Source organism: Tauraco erythrolophus, chromosome 1 (genome assembly GCF_009769465.1).
Source record: "Tauraco erythrolophus isolate bTauEry1 chromosome 1, bTauEry1.pri, whole genome shotgun sequence".
In the NCBI taxonomy this organism is placed as follows: Eukaryota; Metazoa; Chordata; class Aves; order Musophagiformes; family Musophagidae; genus Tauraco; species Tauraco erythrolophus.
The window spans coordinates 87,473,036-87,498,841 of NC_141465.1; the positions used below are offsets into that span (position 1 = coordinate 87,473,036).

Below are 25,806 nucleotides of genomic sequence, written 5' to 3' on the forward strand. Positions count from 1 at the left end.
CAGCCATTTCCTTTGGCATTTTCAGTAGGGTTCTGAAACTTGATTTGACCTGTTTTTACCTACTACTGACCCTTTACAAGGAAATACCTTGCTTAGCTTGCAGTGACTATGCTTTATAATCATTAGAAATTAAAAGATTGACAACTGTCAAAAAACCATAGGCGTCATGTCCTATATGTTTTTTTGCTTCTGACTGAGTGCAGGGTTTATCAAGAACTTTACAGTAAGAAAGTAGGTAGCTATGCTTCCTAAAGAGCAGGAGGAAAAGGAGATGAAACAGTCATCGTGAAGCCTTTGAGATCTGTATAGGGATTTGCAATTTATGAACCTGTGAAGAGATTCACAGTATTCCTTCCCTTGAATAGTATTAAGAGATTTAGAAGACATTTATGTATTGCTTCTTGCTCTTCTGTGTGATTAGTTGATGTAGGTACATCTGCTGGGGCATCTCTCCTTGTGTTAAGAGATGCGGAAGCGTGATTCACTCTGCCATGAAGACAATCCAGGGCAAAAGGAGTGTGTCAATATTTTTCTCTTGGTCCTCTGTTGGTGATGTAGCCTGTCCTAAAGCTACTTTGTAATAGGAGCTATATGATTGGGATGGGCATACATTAATGTGCTTTAAGTTAAAAAAACCTCCTTCATCTCCTTTTTAGTGGCCTGCTTAGAGCATTTTATATCACCTTTTATAACACACCTTAACATGCTTTTCTTTTTTTTTGTTCTCCTCTCTGCACTGTTACTCTAGAAAATAATGTACTGTGTGAAGAAATAGCATAAATAGCACAATGAAGTGAAAAGCTTTTATATGAAGTGTTGCTGTTGTAAATTCCTCTGATCTCTTGATCTTTTCTGTCTTTCTAATGTTTCTTGGCTGTCTCTTTTTTTTCTGCTGTTGGTGGGCATTGTGTCTATTTTATGGAGTGCATGGTGACCAATAGACTCTGCATGCATCTTTTTAATTTTCCACATATATAAAGTATTTTTAAACTCCGGGAAATTATACCATTTGCATAATTGCTGTGATTTGCTAAGAAGACGGACAAGATCATGCCTATATTATCTCCAGCAGTTAGCCATGGATTTTTCAAAAGTAACATGGCCAAAATGTCCTTTAAGGAACGTGATAAGAAAACAGAACAGTCCAAATATTCAGGTATTGTGAAGATGTGCCTAGTATACTTGAGAGGTTGTAAAGCAGACAACTATGTTCTCAGTAAGTCACAGAGAAACTTTCATTCCTCATTACAAACGTAGTCTTTCCAGCATAGATCTAACTTTAAACAGTGAGACATAGGAGTCTCTTCCTTTGCTGTACGATGTTGAAGACTTTCCTGTACTTGAGTTACTTCTTGTTGATTTTGCAAGCCCTACTTTGCACAAACTGCATATGAAAAGGAACTGTTGTATCTACTTTGGACCTTGCTCTTTAAAGTTATGTTTAATTTTTACTTGGAAAATTCATGCAGCTATGAAAAATTGTATTTTAAACTTCAAAACAAAACCCCAAAACTTCAGTTATTCTTGAAAAAAAATCTCAGTCTTTGGTTTCCTTAATTATGCTCAAATACATAAAATTTTGTGTATTTGAAACTTGGAAATACGTATGAAATCTCAATGGAAAGGATTTATGATCTGATGTTTTTAATTCTTATATATGTGATGCTCCCTCTCTAAAAATTGTTTAGCTTCAGCAACTCCAAAGATAATTATTACACCAAATTTTTATATTCCAAATCATCAAAACAGGCAAAAGAAAAGACGCTTATATATTTTTAAGCACTCATGTTTTTTTTTAAACAATTGAAATTCACTGGCAAAAAAATAAAATCATTTCCTCCTATAGGTTTTATCCACTTCTACTGGCTTGACAAAAACTGTGTACAACCCTGCTGCTTTGAAGGCAGCACAGAAATCTTTGCCTGTTGTTTCCACTTCCGTGCTAGACTCTAATGAAGCACAGAAGAAAAAACAGGTAAATTAAATATGCTTCTTTATGAAATGGACCTAGATTGGGAACTTGTGACCACTAGAGATAGTGCACCAGGTGTATTCATCTCAAGAGCATAGATCAGACTAGTGATAAGATTACATTCACTATAATGATTTCTTTTCAAAGAACAAGAAAACTCAGCATTGTTTTATTATTTTTTTTTCAGTGTATATTCAGACAGTGTAAGCAGGTTTAAAACTCTCTAGAAGTTCAAAATGTGAAACACTTTTTCCTGGAAGCAGAATCCCTATGTTGAGGCATGAATTGTTAGTTGTGAGTGAGAAGGGAGTGTAGTATATTCACTATTCTTATTTCTTAAGTCTGTTCTCTTTAAACTGGCCTTTATTCTCAATGTGTTTTTACTTGTGATCAAAATCGTTTCTTCACTTGAGAGAACTGTATGAATCTGCATTGTATTGTTTCCAAACTATAGTTCTTCTACATCCATTTTTATTTTTTTGCATAGTACTAGGTTTTCTCTGGTTTTTTTTTTTGGATGTGAGAGAGGAAATGCCACAAAAACGCATTTGGCCTTGAATAGGTGACTTGTAGTTTAGCTTGCTTAGAATTTTCAAAAGAGGCCAGTAAAGTTCCTTTTTGAGGTTTATTCGTATCATTTAGAAAAACTAAATAAAGGACAACATTTGTCATACTTTTTTCAAACCATAAATTAAAAGATTCAAAGATAAGTATTGAAAGCATTATAACCATTAAACAAAGATTTTAGCCTGTTGGTAAACGTCTGTAACTAATGTCTAGTATAATTTGAAGTAGCAGTTTGTAGCTGCATGTCAGTTGTGGCATTGGTCCAGACTTTAAAGAAACACGTCTAATTTTGGGATTTCATTTCACATTTGTCCCCTAAACCATGTTTTTCGGAATTAGAGCCTTTACCTTTCAAGTTAAGATGCTAAGTGCCTGTGAAATGGCAAAAAGCTCGTAATAAAATTATTGACTCGTCGTAACAGCTATAGAGGAGTTTTTGAAAGGAGGCATTGAAGATGTGCTAGATGATTGACTCTATTTTCATGTGCTTTTGTGCTCTTTCTTCTCTTCAGAGATTTCTGTTACAATATACTAGTACTTGTGGAAAAACATGATTTTGTGGGACTCACTCCCTTCTCCTTCTTTCCTCCTGTCTCCCTAGTTTTTCTTAGCATTCATTCCCTTGTCTTATCTTCCCTTTCCCTTCAGAAAAATGATTGCACACTGTATTGCAAAACTAACGTTTTATGCAGCAGAATTTGTCAGCGTTTAGGAAGACATACAGAAACCTTATTAGTATTTCCTTTTTATGGCCGTTGTGCATTTACACTCTTTGTGTAAGATAGTCCACTTGCTGTCTGATCACAGTTGATTGGTGATCTAGAAAGTGCAAAATCATCTTCTGCTTCTCCTCTTTTATCCCATTAAATATGTTGGTATCAAAGCTCTTAATTGTTTTCTGCAAGTATCTTGCTATCCCAGACTTCTACGTTCTGTATCTGAGAGCAAGAAGCAATTGCTTTCTCTCAAGCAGCATTAGTAGGAGCTAAACACAACAGCTGTGGCATCTCCTGCTTCTCCTTCTGAGTGCAATATGTCACAGATTTATCAGTTTCAATTCATTTTGATTTGCCCTTTGTGACGTAAAGATTCTGTTTTTAGCAGATTGAGTGGTAGTACTTGTCATTTCCAAGTTATAGTAGTCAGGCACAAGAGAGAGAGTTTTCCTTGAGTAACATTTTAATTTTAGAAAATAGAACGTGTTTCCTTTTTGCTTGTAACTGTAGTGGAGAATGTGTTTTAATTGATAAACTTGATTTACGGTTGCTTTCAAGGTACTGTCCTTGCACATTTAAACTTTTGTATGTTGTACCTCTTGCAGTAGTGTATTATATTGCTTTCAGTGAAGTTGTGTAAGGGGTTACTTTGTATGTAAGTAATAAAGAAGCCTTCCTAGCACAGATCTAACTGAAAAAAAAATCATTAGATCCTTTGCTAATTTGGTGATGCATTGTTTTCCAAAACGTAATTTGAAATACTGCCGATGAGTACCTCGAGTTTCTGTTAATAACTTTTCCCCTGTTATTGTAAGTTAGTACTGTATAGTTGTCAGATATAGCATATTATTCTTCTGGCATTATTTTTTCAAAATCTAGAAACTTTCTGCATTTTTTTTATGCTTCTAGGAAGCATTGCGACTTCAACAAGATGTGAGAAAAAAGAAGCAAGAAATCTTAGAGAAGCACATTGAAACACAAAAGGTAAAATGTTTGCGTTAAAGTCAGCAATTCAGTTGTAAAATCTCAGTTCACTTCTCTAAAATATTTCAGAATTTGTAAGCATGAGCTACAAAACTGGCCCATAAAATAAGTATTGTCTTAGAATGGTATTATAACATTGTTTTAAGCTGAGAGTCTTAGTCTAATGTAGCTGGTTAGTTCACTGAAAAAGGTACAAGCTTAGGCAATTTAGGTGCAATTTTAGTTAAAAGTTGCCTGATTTGGGTGCAACATGCCTATGTTTTTTGGGAGAAGTGAAAGCCTGAGAGTTCTACTTGACAAGAGCAGGAGAGATTGCTATAGAAAAGTAAGCATGACTGCACTTAGACTTAGGAGGAGAAAAAGGCTAAAATGTCATTTTAAGTTGAATAACAGTTTTGAAAATTTAAGTATGTTGAGCAAATCTATCCAAATTAATTAAATTGAGATATTAGATGTTCATAAGCAAATGAATTAAGCAGAGATTCAAACAAACAATTTAATATAAACTGTTAAAAGCCCTGTATGTTGAGTTTGAAGATCACAGCAAAAGAAATGCAATATTCTGTCTTTCCACTAGTTGTAATGAGTACTGGAAAACAGATCTGTAATAGTAGTTGCTAAGTAAAAAGATTTTTTTTTTTTAAATTGGACAGATGTTGATTTCAAAGCTGGAGAAGAATAAAGCCATGAAGTCAGAAGACAAAGCAGAAATCATGAAAACACTGGAGATTTTGACTAATAGCATTACTAAGTTAAAGGATGAATTAAAAGGTGCATCACCAGGAGGAGGGACTCCTTTAAAAAGCATGAAAACTAAAACTCAGGTACTCAAGTTTTGGTCAGCTTTTTAATACGATGAATTCACATGCCACATCAGCAGTGTTTAGAACCATACTGGTTTAATTTTGAAGTCTTCTTCGAAGATGTCAAAAAGACATCAAAAATCTTATGATTATTTTGCTTTATCCAATCTTTTGTGTATAGTCTATTGCTTTCTTAAATTTTTAATAGAAATCATGAAAATAGTATTTCTTATGCAAAAGGATTATCATTATGCAACACAGGTATTTTCTGGACAGGAAACTGCTTCCTGAAACTAGTTGACTTCTGTACTGGAGCATAATTTATGGGGGTTTTTATGTCACACAAATTTTTAAATATATTAAGCTCTTTAGATTGAAGATTATACTGGTCAGTTTTCCTTTGATCTATCTACCAAGGTTTGGGTTGTACCTGTGAGAGGAGTTTCCCTCCTCTGCTATCATTCTTGTTAATATATGGCTATAACTAGTTTCTCAGCTGCTTGAAGATGCAATTATGTTACCTTTTTAAAATACAGTGTCGTGCTTTTTGTAGAAGTTTTTGTTCCTAAACAGGTCATAGGGTGATTAAGAGTTAAGTGAGACTTTGAGAAATAACTTTTAAGAAATTAAGATGTTCTTTTAAATACATTACAAGCTTTTCTTGCTTTATCAAGTGAGGAAGTGCATGCTAGTAAAAGAGCAGATTTTTGTACAGTGTATTTTCCAGTAGAAGGCAGAAAGTCTTGAGCTTTTCTTGCTGTTTTCATTCAGTTCTTAAATCTTCAGAATGCTTAAATCTTGTCTTCTAATGTTTGGGATTCTGTTTTAAAAAGCTGATGTAACACTACAACTCAGATTTAATTTAAATGGATCATTAGTTTTTCATTTTGAAATAGTGTTTCTACTGCTTCGTTTTACACAGAAATATAGTCGTTAAAAGTAAATTACAGTGATGTACAGTTTTGAAAATAAATATCAAATACTGAAATGACCTGTATGTACTCACTGTAGCTCTTACGTTATTCGTCAGTCAGGAAAAAGTTCAAGCAGCGTATTTTTATTCTGAAAATGGACATAGATTATGATTTCTGGGAGTCAGTGTGTACTTCCTAAAACAACTTCAATTGCAGTGGAATACTCTACTGTATTTTAGAGGGGGAGCTAGCAGTAATTGGAAAAAAAAAAAAATCCCAGAATTCAGACACTGCTATAATAAGATTAAATTCCTCTTTTTTTTGGAGATGAGAGAAGAGAAATTTTTCTAACGTTTTTGAAAGAGAGTGGATGTGTTTTGGTAAGAAAACATTTGTGAGAGGTCTGAAGGAAGCTACCTACTTACAGAGTGAATTTGAACTATAAAAGTCTTTGAAATTGGCAAAATTTTCAAAGCTGCATTTGATAAAGCCTCATGTTTTTGAGAAATATTCTTCTGCGAGTGGTGTATAGTGCTTCATAAATTTGAATAGGAAGAACAGTTTTTAACAGGTTTGATTCAAGAATAACGGTTGGTTGTGGGTTTCTTCACATGCAAGGGAAAAAATCCAGACCCATAGAAATGATGCAGCAAGTTCCATCATGAAAACTTGGTAAATCCTTGACTAGAAAATTTTAACTGCAGGATTTTAACCCATGACAGTTATTTTGCCCTGAGAGTGGTCCAGTAAATTCTTAAAGCAGACGAGAAAATAGTCCAATAACACAAAATTGCTCAAAACGGTTGAGACTGGAAGGGATTTCTGGGATCATCTCATTCCGTCACCAGGCGCCACTAAGAAGAGTCTGGTTGTTGTCTTTTCTCACCCACACTGAGTATTTATACACGTGAATAGGGTCCCATCCCCTGCCACCTTCTCATCCCGAAGTCAAACAATCCCAGCTCTGTCAGCCTCTGCTCGTATAGTAGATGCTCTAGTCCCATAATCACCTTTGTGGCTTTTTGCTGGACACTCTCCAGTATGTCCGTCTTGTGCTGGGGCGCCTGGAGCTGGAGACAGCTCTCCATATGTGGCCTCACCATTGCAGAGTAGAGGAGGAGGATCACCTGCCTTGACCTGCTGATGGTGCTTCCTAATGCAGCCCAGGAGGCCGTCGGCCTTCTTTGTCACAAGGACACATTGCTGGCTCATGTTCCACTTCTCTGCTACCAGAATGCCTCAGGTCATCTTCATCTGGACAGCCCCCACCCTGTACTGGTGGCTGGGGTTTTTCTTCCTCAGGTGCAGAACTTGGCATTTCCCTTTGTTGAAATGCAGGAGATTCCTCCTGCTACTTTTCTCCAGAATGTCAAGATCCTTCTGAATGGAAACGCAACCAGCCGATGTAGCAGCCACTCCTCTGAGTTTTGCATGGTCCACAGACTTGCTGAGGACATGCTCAGTCTTACCATCCAGGTCATCTATATAGATGTTAAACCGTGTTCACTGCTGAGTTACACCACTAGTGACTGGTATCCAGCTGGGTGTTCTGCCATTGATCAGAACCCTTTGAACCCAGCAGTTCAGCCAGTTTTCAGTCAAACTCACTGTCTGCCTGTCTAGTCAGCTCTTCATCCTTTTGGCTGAGAGGATGTTGTGGGTGACAGTATTGAAAGGCTTACTGAAGTGAAGATAAACAACTTCCATTGCTCTACTCTTGTCCACCAAGCCAGTCATCTCATTGTAGACAGTAGTTAGGTCAAGCATGATTTCTCCTTCCTTTTCCCCAGTCACTTTTTTGCTCTTAATATGCTTGGAAATGTTTTCCAAGATTATTTGCTCCTTCATCCTCCCAGGGATTGTGGTGAAGCTGACCAACATGTAGTTCCTCAGATCTCCTTGCCCTTCTTGAAGTCCAGAGTGATGTTTGCTTCTTCTCAGTCCCAAGGAACCTCTCCCAAATGCCATGACCTTTCAAACATAATTGAGATTGGCTTTGCAATGACATCAGCGAACTCTGTCAGTACTTACGATTGCATCCTGTTGGGTCCTAGGTATTTGTATATGTCCGGTTTGTTTAAATGTTTCCGAACTTGATTCTCTTCCAACAAAGGTAAGTCTTCCTTTCTCCAGGCTTTTTCACTGGTCTCAGGATCTGGGATTCCAGTAAAGACTAAGGAGTAGGAGGTATTGAGTATCTTGACTGTTCCTGTGTCTTTTGTTGCCAGGTCCCCTTTCACATTCAGCAGTCGGCCCACAGTTTTCACAGCATAGTATTCCTCTTGGTGCTGATAGACCTGCAGAAGCTTTTCTTCTTTTCCTCACCCCCCGTGCCAGATTCAGTTTGAGGTGGGCTTTGACTTTCCAAACCAGTGCCAGCATGCTCAGACAGTTTCTTTGTATTCCTTCTGTGATCTGACCCTGCTTCCACCTCTTGTACACCGTGGTTTTGGATTTAAGTTTTGTTAGGAGCTCCTAGTTCATCCAGGTAGGCCTCCTGCCAACTTTATTTCCTGCACGCTCTGAAGTTTGGAGAATGCAGTTCTTGAAAATCATCCTGCCTTTCCAGCAGATATCCAGGCCCAGGGTCTTCAAACAGGAGGCTTCTTCCAGTTGTCTGTAGGCGGCCTTATCTACTTGTCTTACTTGATTAGGCAGAGTGTAGTACACAGCCACTGCAGCGTCACCCTCATTGGTCTGCCATCTTAGTCCTGACTCACAGACTTTCGACTGGGTCATTCATCTGTCCCCAGGCAGAGGTCCATGCAGTCATTCTGCACTATCACATAACAGGCAACTCTTACGCCTTACCATCCTGGCTCATCCTTCTGTAAGAGACTGTATCCATCCACTGCGGCATGTCAGTCGTGAGTTTTCTGATGATGGTTCTGTAGTCTCAGTGAAATTGTAGTGCTGTAACTGTGTGCAGACATCTAATTCCTCCTCTTGGTTTCACGTGTTGTGTGTATTCATGTACAGGCTCTTCAGAGAGGCTCTGATTTCCCAGGAAAAAAGTGAGGTCTTCCCCTGTGATACTGTTCTGTAGGCCCTCCCTCATTTATGTGGATTGATATGTGTATGCTTGAGGTGGTCCCACTTCACTCCAGTTTTGTTGATCTTGAGATCTCTTCTGTCCACATTGCCCATCGCTGGGCAACCTGGCTCGCCACTTCCTTGTGTGATTGTTGTTTTTACTTAGTAAAGCGAGGTGATACGCTCATTTGATTCACAGTTTTATTAAAGTTTTTGAGCTGGTTTTCCATTTTCTTTGTAACGTGGAAAGTGAAGAAACATTTTAAGCAAACCCATTTCATAACGGTCAAAATAGCCAAACCACAGAAAAGTTGATTTTATGGATGTCTTTCCTCATGGAGATTGTGCGTTATCTGTGAGCATTGTTTTGTTAACATTTGAAAGAGAGAAAGCGATCAGTCCCATCTGACCTTTGTGAAAGTGAGGAATTAACAGAGCCTTCAGTTAAAATGCACAACTTTGACAATTTTCTGAAAGACTTTGCTCTAGGTTCTCGTGCATTTTCTTCGCATTTAAAACCTGAGCAGCTCAGAAGACCGTATAAACTTGAAGACAAGGCCCATGTGACTGTGCCGTTATCTTTACCTGTTTTTATCCTCTTCCAGTTCATGCAGATTACAAAATACTCTTCCTCCCTCAGTGTGGAAGCCTTTGCCGCCTCTCGATGTATCTTGAAGGAGGTATTTTCTTCTTGAAACCTGGCACAGCTCTATAAAAGAGAAGTCTTCATTAAAAGCACTAGAGATAAACCTCAAAAGTCCAGAGGCTTTCTTTAGGAAACCAGTGTCACTGTCTGCTTTGTGAGTTCTAACTGCTGGTCATTATTGAACTTAAGAAGTGGTTGTTTCGCCATGTCCTTGATGTGTTGCAACACAGTGGGATTTGAGAGAAATACTATTTCTGATTTTGAAAACTTTGAAAGCCACTGTACAGGAGATAATAGATTTTTTTTCTGTGGTTGGTGTAGATAATCAGAAAATGGGGCTGAAAGGAATTCAGGTTAAAGTTGCCAGTTGAATAATCCAGCTTTTTTTCTTTTAAAGCTTCCAGGAAAAAACAAAGAAACAAAAAAAACCCCTTCTTTATCATTCAGTGGTGATACTTGGTTTCCAACTGTCACAACTGCGAAACCTTCATCTCTTGACAACCAGCCTTTGAATACATTACATGCTGTGGTTTTGAATCAACGACTGTAAATGTAAAACTGTTTCACAATCATCTATAATTTTTTCCTTCATTTGTGATGTCACTGGAACGTTTGGCTGCTGCTTTTTCCATTTAATTAAAAAAAAAGCAAGCTTCGAATTTGGAACAGAACTTCAAATAAAATTTTCATGGTCACATAAAGCCTTTTCTTGCACCTGTACCAGCACCTGCACCTCACTGGTTGCAATGAACATGTCTAAATCTGGGTTCAGAGACACCTTTTAGTTTCATTTATATTTTTGAACTTTCTAATAATTTTTTTAAGGTACTGTGTGCTGGAAAGCAACTCCAGGTGCATCAGAGACTAACCTTTCACCTTGTTACTCTGTTTTTTTTCTGCTGTGGTCTAAGCAGAACTACCATTTGTGCTTTTTGCATTGTGGAATTGTGACAAACTTAGATGCATTTTCTCATTACTGATTACAGATTTTGTATTAATTCATAATTACAATGCATATTTTTTTTAGAATCCCTTTTTATCTCATCATCACTATCATTTAATTTTGCATTTTCTATTTTGTGTATCTCTAGTTCAGAAAAATTTACATTTGCTTTGGCTTTGTGTGGTAGTCTAAAAGGTTTAACCTCACCAAACTCAAACATGCTACTACACATTAAAGTTTTATTTTGCCAAGAATGCTTCTAAGCTTGTGCTTGGTTTGTTTCTGAGGGTGGAAACCTAGCGTAGTAAGCAGTATGCCTGCAAAGTTACAGATGAATTAATAAGCCGCAACTTAGTTAAGCTTAAAATTCCACTACAGCTTCTAGTTTTCAAATTCCTTAGAGTTTGTAGGAATCTGTTTTCCAGGTAGAGGTGCTGTGTCAGTCTACCTTACCTGGAGGCCAGTGCTGGCCAATGCTTAAGTCACCGTGAATTTCAGAAATAACCTGCTGATAGGAGCACAGCAATAGATTCTTGAGTTTTGTTGGAAAATTGTTTCCTCAGTAGAGAACGTGAGCTGTGGAACTAACAATTTACCGTAACAATTTCTTAGATGCAGAAAGAGTTACTAGATACTGAACTGGATTTATACAAGAAGATGCAAGCTGGGGAGGAAGTTACTGAATTAAGACGAAAATATACAGAGCTACAGCTGGAAGTATGTTTGTCTCTTCTTTTGTAGCAATTAACTCTTAATCAAATATTTTCTTTCACGTTTATTGGCTTGTGTATTGTATCTTAAACTATTTTTTCTGAAGTACAATATTAAGTTGCATGTAGATGGAGGCATTTAGCAATGATATTTAAAAAAAAAAAAAACAGTTTCTGAATTCCACTGAGGTAGAGAAATAGCATTGTCTTTAATTTTGATTGCTAATCTATTTAAATTCTGTAACTGTTTAAATGACATTATATTTTATGGATTTGTGGTAGTAATACTTTCTTGAGAGCATGGAGTGTTTTTAAATTATTGCCTTTAGGTGGTGTTGTGTTTGATACAGAAGAGTTAAAAAACACTGCTTGGTCTTTTATCTTAAGTGTTAGCATTCTCTTAATGAGATTAACCAAAAAGGCTGAAGTGCCAAAAGTAGTATTACTACAGCATTGGTTTCAAGAGAAGGACTTACCAAGAGCAAGTACCACATTTCAAAAGTGTTTAATGTATAGAGATGTGCTTTTTTCTTAAAGTACTCACTTTTAAAAAAATTCAGAAAGCTCTGCAAGATTCTTCTTCTCTGTGTCTTTGAGGAAATTCTGAATGCTGTGGGTGTCGTTCTGTGTTATATTGCACTGTCTTGCCTATATGATTGCATAATACCTACTTAATTGCATGATAACCTTATCTCTTTTTACTGTTAAGCAGGCTACTGTGTCGCTTAAATCCCTATTTCTTAATGCAGTGTGCTCATGTCTGATGTATAACTACGTATGAACACAGTGCACATACGTACGACGAAGTCGCATTAAAATCTTACTTCAAAACTAAGTTGTTGTGCAGCTTTGGTAGTTGGGAAAACAGGTTTCTGTTAATAAGCCAAGCCAATTGAGTAGAGATGATGTAAAAGCTTATGTTAACAATATATATTCTGATGGTGAATAGCATTTCATAGATGGACTGAAAGTTCATTTAGAAATCATACATTTTAGAAAATATGTGAATTGAATGATCTGTAAAACCAGCAGTAGAAAAGTAGGCGCTTGTTCAAGAGAAAGTTACACTGTAGTTGAGTGTGGTAATCCTGCTCCATCTCTCATTGAGTCTGTATTTTGAGCCTGGAAAAAAAAAATCATAGCTCACTCAGGAAAATTTTTTTTTCTAGTAAAATGAGTATTCTGAGGCCTTTAGCAAGTAGTGATCAAAGTAGATGGAGAAACCCAGAGCTATCAGTAAAGCACACCAATATGTTTCAAGGAACAGCATGAAATGTATCCCTGGTATAATTCACAAGAGGGATATGTTTCTTTTTCCCCCTTGATTGTTCAGTATTCTTAAAAATCCTTTAGAAAAACTTTTATTCACGTATTTTCTTTACGACTTTAACTCCCACGATGTTCATGTGTTGCTTCTGTGGCTCATAACCTGCTGTTCTGTTCCAGGTGGCTCTGATTTTACTGTGAGAAAAAACAGTGTACAGCTTGATTGTTGAGTCAGCATTATCTTTAACTTTCTGGATTATTCATTTAACCATTTGAAAATGTTTTAAGATAACAAACCAAAAAAAGCCTGCAAGATTCTCCTCATAAAAAAAATAAAAAGTGAACTATGTATTATTGTAGAATTATCTGAATAATTTAATGAATAAAGCCATAACAGATTGATCAACTCATGGGTGATATCGCTGGCATGCATTCAAGTAGTGCTGTCAATGCTTGAGTTGTACGCACTGTAATGTTATGTTAAAAACATTGTTACAGTGATTTCTTGTAACATTTGATTCCTACATCAGATCTATTTGGATTTGAAAAGGTTGGGTTTTTTTATAAACGTTGAAATTAAATCCTTGAAAGTGCTTTTTTGAAACTTGTATTAACTTTTGCAGATTATTTTTTAAATGGCTGTTAAAGGTATCGCCTTTTGACTTTTCTTGGAGAGTGCATGCCAGTTTTTTAGAAGGGGTATACAGGTATGGTGGGAATGGAAATTAGTGAGTATGCAGAGCCAAATTTTTAGTGAATACTTTGGCCTTGGAGGTGCTTGTTAGAGCCTCTGTTTCATACCTCACAGTTCTGTGGCCAGAAGCTATTCACTGCATTCATTCTGGTCAGAATAAAAGTCCTGGTTGGATTTTCAGAGACAAATTAAGAGACAAATTAAGTAATTAGTCACACCATCAAGAAAATGTGTTTATGAAATTTCAAATGTTGTACTGCAGTTCCTTCCTCTTATGAGGAATTATCCTCACAGATAAGGGCTCTTTTGATACCTGTTTTTAATACCTTGTTCTTTTTCCCTGTTTCCATCTTGGGTTTGATCTGTTAATAGTTAACAGTATTTGCTTTTTAATGTTATTAACATATTCACTTTTTGTTATTTTAAAACCTGTAAGCTGCTTTTTCTGAGTCTTGTTTGGGGATGTGTTTTTAGGAAACATCAGAATATGTGTGTGTTAATTTTGTCTTAAATATTTAGATTATGAATTTTAATACATCAATATGTTATGTATAAACACCTTAGGCTGCCAAACGAGGGATTCTTTCTTCAGTTCGTGGTAGAGGGGTTCATGCAAGAGGTCGGGGTGCATCACGTAGCAGAGGTAGAGGAATACGAGGCCGGGGTAGAGGCAGAGGAGTTCCTGTGCATGCAGTTGTGGATCATCGACCTAGGGCATTAGAGATCTCTGCATTTACAGAAAGTGATAGAGAAGATCTTCTTCCTCATTTTGCGGTATGTGGCAATTTCACTTTTTCTGTTTTTTGGATGATGTTCTTATATTGAATGACTTGTTTTCTTTTGAGTCAATTCATCTGGAAATATTATTTAGGAATGGATCTTTAACATGATATGCCTGTTCATGGAGAAATAGGATACATCAGAAAAAGGTGAAACAAAGAGAAATTGACACCATTGATTCAACTAGTTGTAACTGTAACCACATAGCATTTACAAAGCTGTTTTTTTTTCTTAAAAAGAAAGGAAATTTGGAATATAAAGTAGTGACTTATTTATTTTTTTCAGGATATGTGTAACATTGTTAAAAATTTTTAGGTATAGAAAGATAAAATAACTGAAGAGATTATGAGAATACAGGCTGATTCAGTGCCAAACTTTCAGTACCTGAAATCTGTTTATCTTTATTGAAGTATCTTAACAAATGCTTAATGAAAATTTTCTTATACTTTAATTTTATTGCAGGGAGTATTAAACTTACTATCTTTAACAAACCAAAATATTGAGAAAAAAAACCCTTAGTAACATCAACAAATAAATTCTATTCACAGTGTTAGTAGTATAACACTGAAAAAAAATGTTAATTATTTCATTTTGCAGGTTGTGCGTTTGCTGTTTTAAATTTCCTCCAAATTTCATGGAAGTGCACTGAGCTGTATTTCTGTTTCTGTGCACTCCACCTGCACAGATATGTTGGGCATTGCAGCTTACAGTGATGGCAGCATTAAAGGTAGCAATACCATAGAGACCATTACAGGAATAGATGGGTCAGGTTCTTAAGATGTTGAAATCAAGTTAAGTTTTGAAGCTTTTTCTACAGTTCCTGCATCTAATAAATCTTTTTGTGGAAGAGTTTCATAATAGACTAATGAAATCATCTCAAGATCCCGTCTTTCTGATCAAAAGAGAAGTATTGAAGCAGAAGAACCTCTTTCTGTCATAATTTTACTTCATACTTGTATGCTTACAATCAGGAAATCCAGAGACTACAGCATTTTAGTGTTTTAGAAATGCAAGTAAAAGTAACTATATTCCTTGCAAAGACAGGTACTGTGTTTGGCAATTAAGGCTGTGAAAGGTACGCTGTTTTAATTGGATATGATTTTTGAGGGCATTTGATTTAGGACAGCATTTTTAGAAGTGGAGAACTATTTCCCTAAGCTTTTTTTTATTTATTAAAAGCAATATGGTGAAATTGAAGATTGCCAGATAGATGACTCTTCTCTCCATGCGGTGATTACCTTTAAGACAAGAGCAGAAGCTGAAGCTGTGAGTATAGTCTTTGTTGAAAACACTCTGCAACGTTCAACTACGTTTTAGTTATGTTATACTTCTATATTTGATTAAATTTAATACTGCTAATTATTTAGAAACATTTTAAAAGAAGTCCAACACAAAAGTTTAATTCTAGATTAAACAAAATTGTCAGCAACACAAAAGTTTAATCCTAGATTAAACAAAATTGTCAGAACAGTGTATTACTGAAATCCTTGAGAAATGAGGGCGTTTATAGTAAACTCAAGTACAGGATATAAGAGAGGAATTAAGAGAAATACTTGGAAACTGATAGCTTGATGTCTTGGTTTTTCTTTATTTAATTGCCAGTTGTTTTCACCTGAAGACTTGGTACCCTTACAGTCTTCCTGAAATTTCACTGACATCCTGCAAAGTGAGCCTGTATATTTTGTTTGAGATCAGTTGGATTTACCTTTGCCTGAAAACCTGTGATAGTGTAAATGTGATTTGATGTAATGGGATTTGCTTTTTTTATTCTTTTTATCGTATTTCTTAGAAATTCAGGAAATTACAGAAGTATACAATTATAGAAGTAACTGTTAGAGACTTAAAATCCAGAGTTGAGGTATGTTGTAATTTAGCATCCTTACATGTGGATCATGAGGAATTTATACATTTGGCTCAGCGGGACTCCTGCTGTATTCAGTTCGTGGTGTAGGCAGTATGTGAACCTTTGCAAAATAATGAACATAGTTGTTCTGCAAATGATTTTGTTTTCCTTAAAATCCTTGCATCACTGTTGGGAAGGAATATCCTGAAAATAATAGGGACTCCAGAAAAAATGGATTCATATTTACGGTATGGTTGTATGGAAAGTTTTAATTTTATATTTATATTTTGCACAAAGTTTCTGGTTCATCTCGTGGAGTTTACTTGAACACAATATTCATACCTGGCCCGAATCTTCTCTTTTTTTATGCTTTATCTTGAGACATCAGTGACCTGACTGACAGAAATACTGGTATTTACAATGCACATTAGGCCAATGGGGACAATAGTTTTGAATGCCTACAGTATCTTTATGGTTAAATATTTTGAGAAACAATTTGATGCATGTGTCAAAGATGTTTTATGGAACCATAGAAATTTTGTTGGTGAAACTCTTAGGTATAGCAATGATGAGCACTAACTGTACAGAGATTGTTATTTTTCGGTAAAAAAGGAAGTGTAATTCATGGTACATAGTGCATACTGACCGACAGGGAAAAACAGTGCCGTACAACTGTATTGAAGGAACACAGTTCAACAGTGAACAAAAGTTCTGTGGGGAATAAAAAATACCTGCTTGCAGATAAAAGCTGTCATAAGTCTTATACTCACAAGTCGACTGAATTAAAATTGGAATTTTAGTTTTGGTTCTTCTTGACAATCAGTGCTTCATTTTGCAGCCTCGTATTTTTTGATATTGTAGTTTACATAAGAAATATTCCGAGTATTGAGAGAAACTTCTGCTTCCCTGAAAATAAAAATAGGTCACCTAGAACAATAATCTGTGTTTATAGACTGGCCAAATAAAGTCTTTTCTTCTCCCAGGAGGAATGTGATTCACGAAGATCTTGACAGTATCTTACTACAGATACTTGTTTATCAGCAAAATACAGTTTTTACTGTTATAACTTGTTTTGCCTAAAAATTGACGTGGAGAATCTTCTCAGCCTTAGCTAAATTTCTGTACTGAAAAAGCAGGTTTGGAACCAGACATAGAAATGTAGAGATAGGAAGCACCTGAAAAAGAAGGCAATGCAGAGAATGAAGGAAGATGTAGACAGGGGAAGAAGAATGATATGTTTGGTGGAATGGTTGAAGTCAACGTTATGTACTTCTCTTCCCCAACCCTGCTTTCTTGCCTTTTTTTGTTTGTTTGTTTATGATGCATTTCACTGCATTTGAAAAGCAGTATGTTTTTCCTCAATCACTCTAAAATAGAACAGGTGCAGTTTTCAAGCTGTATTCAAGTGAAGTTCAGAATATGCTCTGGAAAGTGAGAATTTTTTAGCTGAGTCCAAATTCACGGGCAGTGTGTGACATGTCCATGTTCTTGTCAGCACTAAAACTTCTAACTGTCGGATGACTTTGTGTCTAATTGCACCTTTATTTTTAAATTAAAATTTTATGAAAACTGTGATCAAATATTGTAAAATCTGTATTTTCCTTAAGATGTTCTTGTATATTAAATATATTTCCACTGGAATTTCTGTGTTTACTACTAAAGCAGACTTTAAGACTGGCAATTGGAGAAGTTGTAGAAGGTAATCATTAAAAACCTCTGTTGAGGCCAATTGTGAAGTAAACTCAGCTAATATTTTACCTACTTAAAGGAAAATAGGCCCAGGCTTTATGACCATACATGTTCTAGCCTGGAAGGAAGAGAAGGATTCTCTGTTGTAAAATGTTGCATTTTTATGTAGTAGTAATTTTTTTCCAAAGATTACAAGTTGTTTCTGGACCTAAATGTCACATATAAGTACTTCTAAAAATTCTAGTTGTATGACATTGTGATGAGACCATGGACAAAAAGCTCCTGAGCTGCATTTTAATAAGCGTAGAATCTTTTAAATTTATCATAAATTTATATGTACAGATTTAAAATTTATACCTGGGGACTTAAATATCACACAATTCATGTTCAGATGTCATTGAACATGTAATTGTTTCTACATTTCACATTATGCTGTGCTTTCAGATTGTACTATAAATCTTCTGTGACCATGACGGTTATTTCGGAATGTTGCTAACGCTGATTTATGCTCATTCATGTTACTTTAATTTGAACATACTATTTCCAAAGCAGCCACTTAATGCAGCTGGCGCTTAGAAAGGCATGAATATCCCATAAGTTAAAAATTTTTACATTCCAATTACAACGGCTTTACAAGAAGTGGAATGTTTTCCAGTAGAGTAAGTTGTAATCACAAAGGACTTTTTTTAGTTGTTTCGTGTTTTTTCTTTTGTGTTTGTTTTATTTTTTTTAATATATTAAATCATTTGTATTTGTGGGATATCTGTCTTATTTCTTCCAGTAAGTTCTGTATTAGCAATTTTGTGTCAGTTTTTGAAAGGTGAAGAACCCGTCAAGATAATACTAAAACCCAGGAAGGTTATGGTTCAGTATGTTACCCACATCACCAAGTGATGTATAGTTTTAAAAGCTTTTTTTTTCTGAATATGTTTTAATCATTTTCCTGAAAGAACGTGTGAATTCCATGTGCAGTGAATGAAATTGTTTTGGTTTAACCTATTAACAGTAATTCAGTATGAACATGCTACAACTAGGATTTTCTTTTGAAAAATCAGGCTGTTAGTTATTTCTTGCATGTAAGTATTGCTGAAGTTAATTTTTCCCCTGACAAGTATATAACTAAAATGTTTAAACTTCTTTTAGGCTGCAATTCATGGATCTCGTTTTAAAGGACAAGAGTTAAAGTTGGCATGGAACAAGCCTGTTGCTAGTATGTCAGCTGTCGAAACAGAAGAAGCTGAACCTGATGAAGAAGAAGTAAGCTTACTTTTTCTTTTTCTTTTGTAAGATGGAATCCTGTAGCTTTTTCAAAAGAAAATGATCTATTGATTCATACTTCTGTTTTTGAATCTAACTCGGGTTTTGATATCAGAAAGTGGATTTATCTATAAATACGTTTCTTGTTTTCTAGGCTGTTGAAAGTCCAGATACTTTACTTTTGCTTGCAGAAATCATAGAATCATAGGATGGTTTGGGTTGGAAGGGATCATTAAAGGTCATCTAGTCCAACCCCCTTGCACTGAGCAGGGACATCTTCAACTAGATCAGGTTGCTTAGAGCCCTGTCCAACCTGTCCTTGAATGTTTCCAGGGATGGGGCATCTACCACCTCTCTGGGCAACCTTTTCAGTGTTTCACTACCCTCATCATAAAAAATGTCTTCCTTATATCTAGTCTGAATTTGCCCTCTTTCAGCTTAAAACCATTACCCCATGTCCTGTTGCAACAGGCACTTCTAAAATGTTTGTCCCCATCTTTCTTATAAGCCCCCTTTAAGTATTCAAAGGCCAGAGTACAGTTGGCCTTCTGGGCTGTGAGCACACAGTACTGGCTCATGTCCAGTTTTTCATCTACCAGTATTCACAAGTCCTGCTCCACAGGGCTGCTCTCAATCCCTTCATCCTCCAACTTGTGCTTATAGTAGGGGTTGCCCTGACCTAGGTGCCGGACCTTGGATGTTCCTGCTTTTCTATGACTCTCCTCCTTACAAGCTCTCTGGCTTGTAAGGAGGGTGCTTTGAGGTGCTTTGGTATAAGGACTGTGGTACCTACACATTCTCACAGCGCGTAACACGATTAGATGACACTTCTGATTCAATAACATGGTTCAGCCTCATCATAGCTTCATCCTAGGTATTGTGTGGAGTCTCCCAGCTGTCAGAGATGATAATCCCATGGCCAGGAAATGTTTCATTTCTTACACAACAGAAAAATCTAGAGGATATATCTAGAAAATGGAAGGGATGGATTTGAACTTTCATGAGAGATCAAGGATTTTGTCCAAAACATAGGGTTTTCTGCCATCTACTTCAGGCACTAATTTTGTAGAGGATCAAATTTCAGAATGTAATTTTCCCTTAGAGAGAGATATGGCTTGGATGATACAGGTGAAGGAATAATTTAGAGCATTCACTAACTTCATTCAGACATCTAAAGTACCCCTGCTGAGTGTTAGTCTTCATCATGGTGAAGTCTTCACCATTATCTTCAACATGAAAGCTAATAAACCTTGTCCAAATAATCTTAATTGGTTAGCGTAGGAATGAATAGTGGGGCAACATTTCTTGATGCATTTAATTCATTACTCTCACAATATTGTTGTTTGTGAATTCTGAAAAAAAAAAAAAAAAGCCACTTGGGGTAGAAATCAAGTGATCTTTTTTCTAATTCATTTACTGTCAGTTAACTATATATAATTGCCATAGAATAGCTGAAGTAGAAGTAAAGATGTACTTTGACTTATTTGTGATAGTATTTTGTCTGTATCTTTTTCTGATGATATTTTGGCAGGCCTACCATAGAAGCAGCTTCACAAGATTGTTTCGATATAAACAAATTAGGTTATTCTTTTTACATTTTGTAGTATTCACTTGCTTTTTTTTTTTTCTGAAGAAAGCCAGTTTGTCTATTTGCTTTCTGTCTCCAAAAATGCTAATTTATTTTTAGCGTGTCAGCCGAAGACAGGTAGACTACCTCCACCACGTGTATTCACATTAGGCATTTGTGTGCTGTGACTTACTAAATATTACTTTCCTTGTGTACTCAAACCTAAAGCCTTGTCAGATAGTAATGAGACAGGAGTGAACAAGAGACTACGCTGGGGAATCTTCAGAGCATCTTAGATACTTTGTCACTTCTCCTTCAGGGATGTATTGCCTGTGAAGATGAACAGCAGTATTTGTTGCAGCAAGGAGTCTACTTTATTGAGGGATCTCATTGAATAATTACTTCACTGAGACGTCTGCATTTTGCATAATGAAGGAAGGGCATGGAGGGATATGCAAACACTTCAGCAGAGTACAGGAAGGAAAGTACAGATTCATTGGTAGGTGAATTACAGTGAGGTTCATTTTTTAACCCAACTGAAGTTACTGAGTGTAGGAGGAACCTCTAGGGTATAGGTAGTGGTGGAAAGGGAATGAAGATAGTAACAAGCAAAATAAGCTGGCTGCCCTGGCAAAGAGAAAGGACAAACTTACAAACTCTGAAAAGACCCCAGGCCCAGATGCTCGATGACAACTTGTCACCTGAGAAGTGTTTGTGGTATTGGGATACGTCTATTTTAGGTGGTGATTATTCTCCGTAACAGAGGTCATCAGGTATGGAAAGAAAACTCAGGGAAAAGACAGCATGGGACTTTTTTCTGTTATTCCTAAATCGATGGACTCATGTAAAACTTTCCAGATTTTGAAAATTTAAGTAAAAAGGGGAAGTAATCGGGTTTTTTGTTATGAAGAAATAATTTTATTATTAGAATGTTTACCTTTATCATAGATTATTTTTTCCCATATAATTTATTTTTCTAACACTTTTCTGGAGTGTTAGATTTAATTAGTTAGTTTCATTTAACTGATTTTATTTGTTTCTGAACTGTTTCTACAGTCATTGCTCAGCTAATTATGCTCATTGAAGATGTATAGGAGTTGATCTTGGATCAAAACCGCTAGGTGTTCATTGCTTTTGTATGCTTGCTGAAATCTTTGCAACACTAAATGTGTAATATAAAAATATTAGTTTACCTATATTTTTGTTAGTAGTGTTGCTGGGTTCTTACTTGACCCAGTGTTTACAGATTTTTCCACTTAACATGGTTGATGTACTTACCTCTGATCCTTTCCCATTTTCAAAACAAGTCCAATATATGTAGCTCTCCTGTGTTTTCTGTAATGAGCTTAGATTTTATTTGCATTTTCTACAACTGAATTAGTCGTCTTGACCTTCACCAAATTTCTTTAAACAGGGGATTTCTGTTCAATAATCCATTTAAATGCCATTCTTTCCTTCTTTGAGCTTTGTATTGCTTCTAGCATTTGATTAAGTTAGTATTTGAAGTACAATGTTATGATCCGCAGGTCCTGGATGGATGAGTTCAAGAACTTCATTTTCATGTGCTGAAGTTCAACCAATTGCATAAAATAAATTTTACATAGTTTTATTTTTTAAAATTTGGTACTTACACAGGATTAGATTGAGGGTGGAGTTGGTTCTTATAGTCAGCAGCCTGTATTTCAATCATGTATTCTTTATAGATGTAAAATGTCTTAAGTTTTTGCGTGCCTACAGTTCATCATGCTGCTTATTTAACTTCATTTTATAGCAGCTATTGTAAACACATGAAAAAGGTTACCTTCATTTTTCCATGTCTAAACTACCATTTTAGTTCAGCCAGGGAATGCTGTGCTAAAGAGGGGTAGCAGGCTTAAGACTTGAGTGAAACCAAGTACCTTGATGTTTGCAAAAAGAAAAACGGGAGCTAGATCATTCAGTAGAGTGACATTTTTAATAATGAAACAAGGCTTCTAGTCCGTTTATGAAAATATGAGGTAGGTCTTTTGAACTTGGATGCTATAGAAAATCCCTGGTGAGTTGCCACTTAATTATGAAAGCACCTAATCTTCCTAGATGCCTTACGTTCCATACCTGGGTGCCTAACAAGAGTTGATGCTACTGAGTCAATGACAGATGCCTAGGAAGAATATAAGACTTATAAGCAGAGATAAGCTTTTAATCATCAGTGGTTTGCAGTTCAGGACCTGTTGAGTCAGAGGTGTGGTGTCTTTGTAGTTGAAAGCCCTTAAAAGATGTTTGTTTCATGAATTTGTCTTGTTTCTTTGGAATTTATATAACATCTATGAAGTCCTGCATCAGGGAACACTACTGTCAACTAAGTCTACCAAGAATAAATAGCTTTATATTAGACCTGCCATGTGCATGTTTAATTGTGATGTCGTCCTGCTCTTGCATCAAAAAGACAACCATGGTTCTCTCTTCACTTTCTCTGAGAAACTTAATATATGTGGACTCCTGTCGTACTTCCCCACAGTTACTTTGTCTCCAGGCTGGAAAATCCAAGTCCCTGTAGTTGTTCCTCTTTATGGAAGTTGTTCCAGGCTTTTTGATCATCCCTACTGCCGCTCAGCCTTGTGCACCTTAGAGTTCTGCATTGTGTGCTGCCCAGGACGACTCCTCTTTGACAGTTGTGTTTTAGCCTGTTGGACATGTAGACACCAGGGGAAGACGCTAAGTCCTCAGAAAGCTGCTCTGTTTTGTTCTGGCTCAGAGTACCCAAGCATACATTTGACAGGTCAAGTGTCGACAGAGCTGCTTTTAAAATGCACTTTCTGTAGGCAAAAATAATGAAGACAGTAGTTTCTCCTGCTTGTAAAACAGGCTACTGGAAAGAGAGAAGGCTTAGTTCTAGGCTTTCTTCAGCCTACAGCCTCACATCTCTCCAGAAGGCTCCCTGATTTCAAAAATCAACCTTCACACCTCCTGTTGGATTTGGGAATTCTGTAGCAAAAAAACTACTGTTATTGGCACAAGACAAATAAGCAAGGAAGACCGTAACTGTTACCTAACAGCTGGGAGACTTTGCTAGGGAGTGATATCCTTGTGTTTTGGTCCTTTCTTTAGCTAGTGCATAAATTGCTGTGATAGGTGGCAATTGGCAAAAAAGCTCTGAGGCAGGGTGTAGCTTGTGTATATATCTCTGTGTCTATATGGAGATAAAAATTAAAGCAACTCACTGTTTATCCTTGGATTTTTTTTAACTTTGCCTTTTTGAAACCTGTAACCACTGACCTGAAATGTTCATGGTTTTGTGAAGTCTGTAGAGTTACCATGTTACTGAAAGCAATTGGAAAGTACTTTAATATATTTTGTCTAAATTTCTTTAAAAACCTCTTTCCCTGCCCCAATCTTTTAAATCTTTGTACCAGTTTTTAAGTTTGTTTAAGCTGTCAGAATCAAAGTCTGAGATTCAACCTTTTTGATACTGTGGCACAGGTATAAGCACTTGGATGAAAAAAGGCCTAAAACTAATCTTAGTTTTCAGTATAGCATCTGAAGTTTCATGGGAACATTGCAGCTTGGGCATGAATGATATGTTGAAGAATCAGAGGTGCATATGTCCTGGTCATTTTGGAGTCCACTGAAAAGAAAAAAACCCCCACGTTTCGTTTGCCATTTATTAATATATGTATATAATACAGATACATACAGCTTACTTTCTTTAAAGGATTACTGTGTGCCTATTAAAAAATAAATTTTTTCTTTATCAAATCACAGGTATCAGAGATGTATATTTCACCTTTTGATCTTTAACATTTTCTGATGTAACTATCACATTTTTCTCTTGAAGTTTCAGGAAGAATCTTTGGTGGATGACTCGCTGCTTCAAGATGATGATGAAGAGGAGGAGGATAATGAATCTCGTTCCTGGAGAAGATGATTCGACTGATTGATGACAATGCTAGAACTGCACCTGTGTTGCATTAGTATTACCTAATGTACTTCTGCATCTTTGTATTAAAAGGAGTTTTGTGATGAAGTTGGATTCGGATATAGACTAAAAAGCAGCTGGTCAGTTATACATTTTGAGAGATTGATGTTTGAGTTACATTTCAGTAAATGATTGCTAAAGACATCATACTAGGAACATATGCAATGTTTTTATTACATAGTTCTACAGAAAGTTACAGAATTCTTTGGGTTCTTTGTAATTTACCGAATTGGTCAAACACAAGTGACCAAAAGTTGTTATAACATAGATAATTTTTGTTCTATTCCAGATACGGAATGAAAATTTGCATTTAAAATCTTTGTGAATGTTTTCAGAAATGAATAGATAACAGTACTAAACTGAAGTCTCTAAAGTTATGTATTCATAATATTGCATAGTAGTATGCTTAGGCTTTACTATGTACTAGCCTTTTGTTGGATTTGTGTACGTATTTTACCTATGGGTTTTAATGATAAAGTGTATGACTGCTTTGCATATAAGTCCTTATGACTTTAAGATGTTAAAAAATAAAGAAATGGAATGGTCTTCAAAAAAAAAAAAGAAAAAAAAAAAAGCAATAACCAAAAAAGCTAAGGCAATGGTCCTTCGCAATGGAGAAAAAAAAAAAAAAGAAAAAAAAAAAAAAAGAAAAGAAAAAAGACCGTTCCAAATGGCAACCCCACCCCCATATTCACAAAAGGAGCTCTAATCACTATCACTTATACTAAAATAATGTTGAATATTAAAAAAATCTCAACATAATGATGTTTCATTTGCATTAACACACTGGTGTACGATGTTGCGTAAAAGCTTTTGGATCTCTTCTGAATTTTAAACTCATATAAGTCAAATGGTAAATAGAATAATATTCCAACAATAAGGAATTTATTCTATGTTCCTGCACTGTGCAACTGTAGAAGAACATTTGATCCCACAAAAATATGAGTACTGAAACATAAATTAGAAAAATACATTAAGTGAAGTGGAATATTTGGTAGATATCGTTTTGAAAACTTTGACTACACACACTAATGCATCTTTTTTATTCCTGTGTTTCTATGATTACATTTTTCCCTTTCAGAAGTAGCAGATACTAAATTCACATTATAGCGAATATTCATAATTTAAAAGTGTACATACATGAATTGTGAGTAGAATTCCTGCTCCACAGAAATATTTAGTTGGCTCTTTCTAACGCAGCGTTCTGTTATGTGAGGTCTGAAATTTCTCCTCTTCTTAGGAAGGGGAACTGCCTAGTCCTTTGCAGTAAAGGACACCTCTCACTAGATAAAGACTCAGTTTTATTTCCATTTAATTGCATTATGTTGGTCTGTTTTCAAAAGAAAATCCGTTTATATTAATTATTAGAGTTGTGGGTTTTATTTTTTTTTGTGTTCCCCCCATCAGCTCATTAATGAGTGCAACATAAAACCGCTATCTCATTTATCAAATAGATGCAGGGAGTAG

The 25,806-nt window shown here is 35.9% G+C and overlaps 1 protein-coding gene across 10 annotated transcripts in view; it reads left to right on the plus strand.

Annotated features, from left to right (window-relative positions):
• RBM26 (RNA binding motif protein 26) overlaps positions 1–24,902 on the plus strand; it is a 60,153-nt gene extending 35,251 nt beyond the window's left edge. For 6 of the 10 annotated variants that reach the window (XM_086620094.1, XM_086620103.1, XM_086620112.1 and 3 more), the window contains 8 exons: positions 1,847–1,975; positions 4,165–4,239; positions 4,893–5,063; positions 11,191–11,295; positions 13,813–14,022; positions 15,208–15,294; positions 18,704–18,817; positions 24,199–24,902. In XM_086620094.1, coding sequence (XP_086476220.1) covers positions 1,847–1,975; positions 4,165–4,239; positions 4,893–5,063; positions 11,191–11,295; positions 13,813–14,022; positions 15,208–15,294; positions 18,704–18,817; positions 24,199–24,288 — 981 coding nt within the window. In that variant the 3' untranslated portion in view covers positions 24,289–24,902. The other 4 variants (XM_086620146.1, XR_015222534.1, XM_086620159.1 and 1 more) reach the window with 4 other exon arrangements.
• Positions 24,903–25,806: the final 904 nt, after the last annotated feature.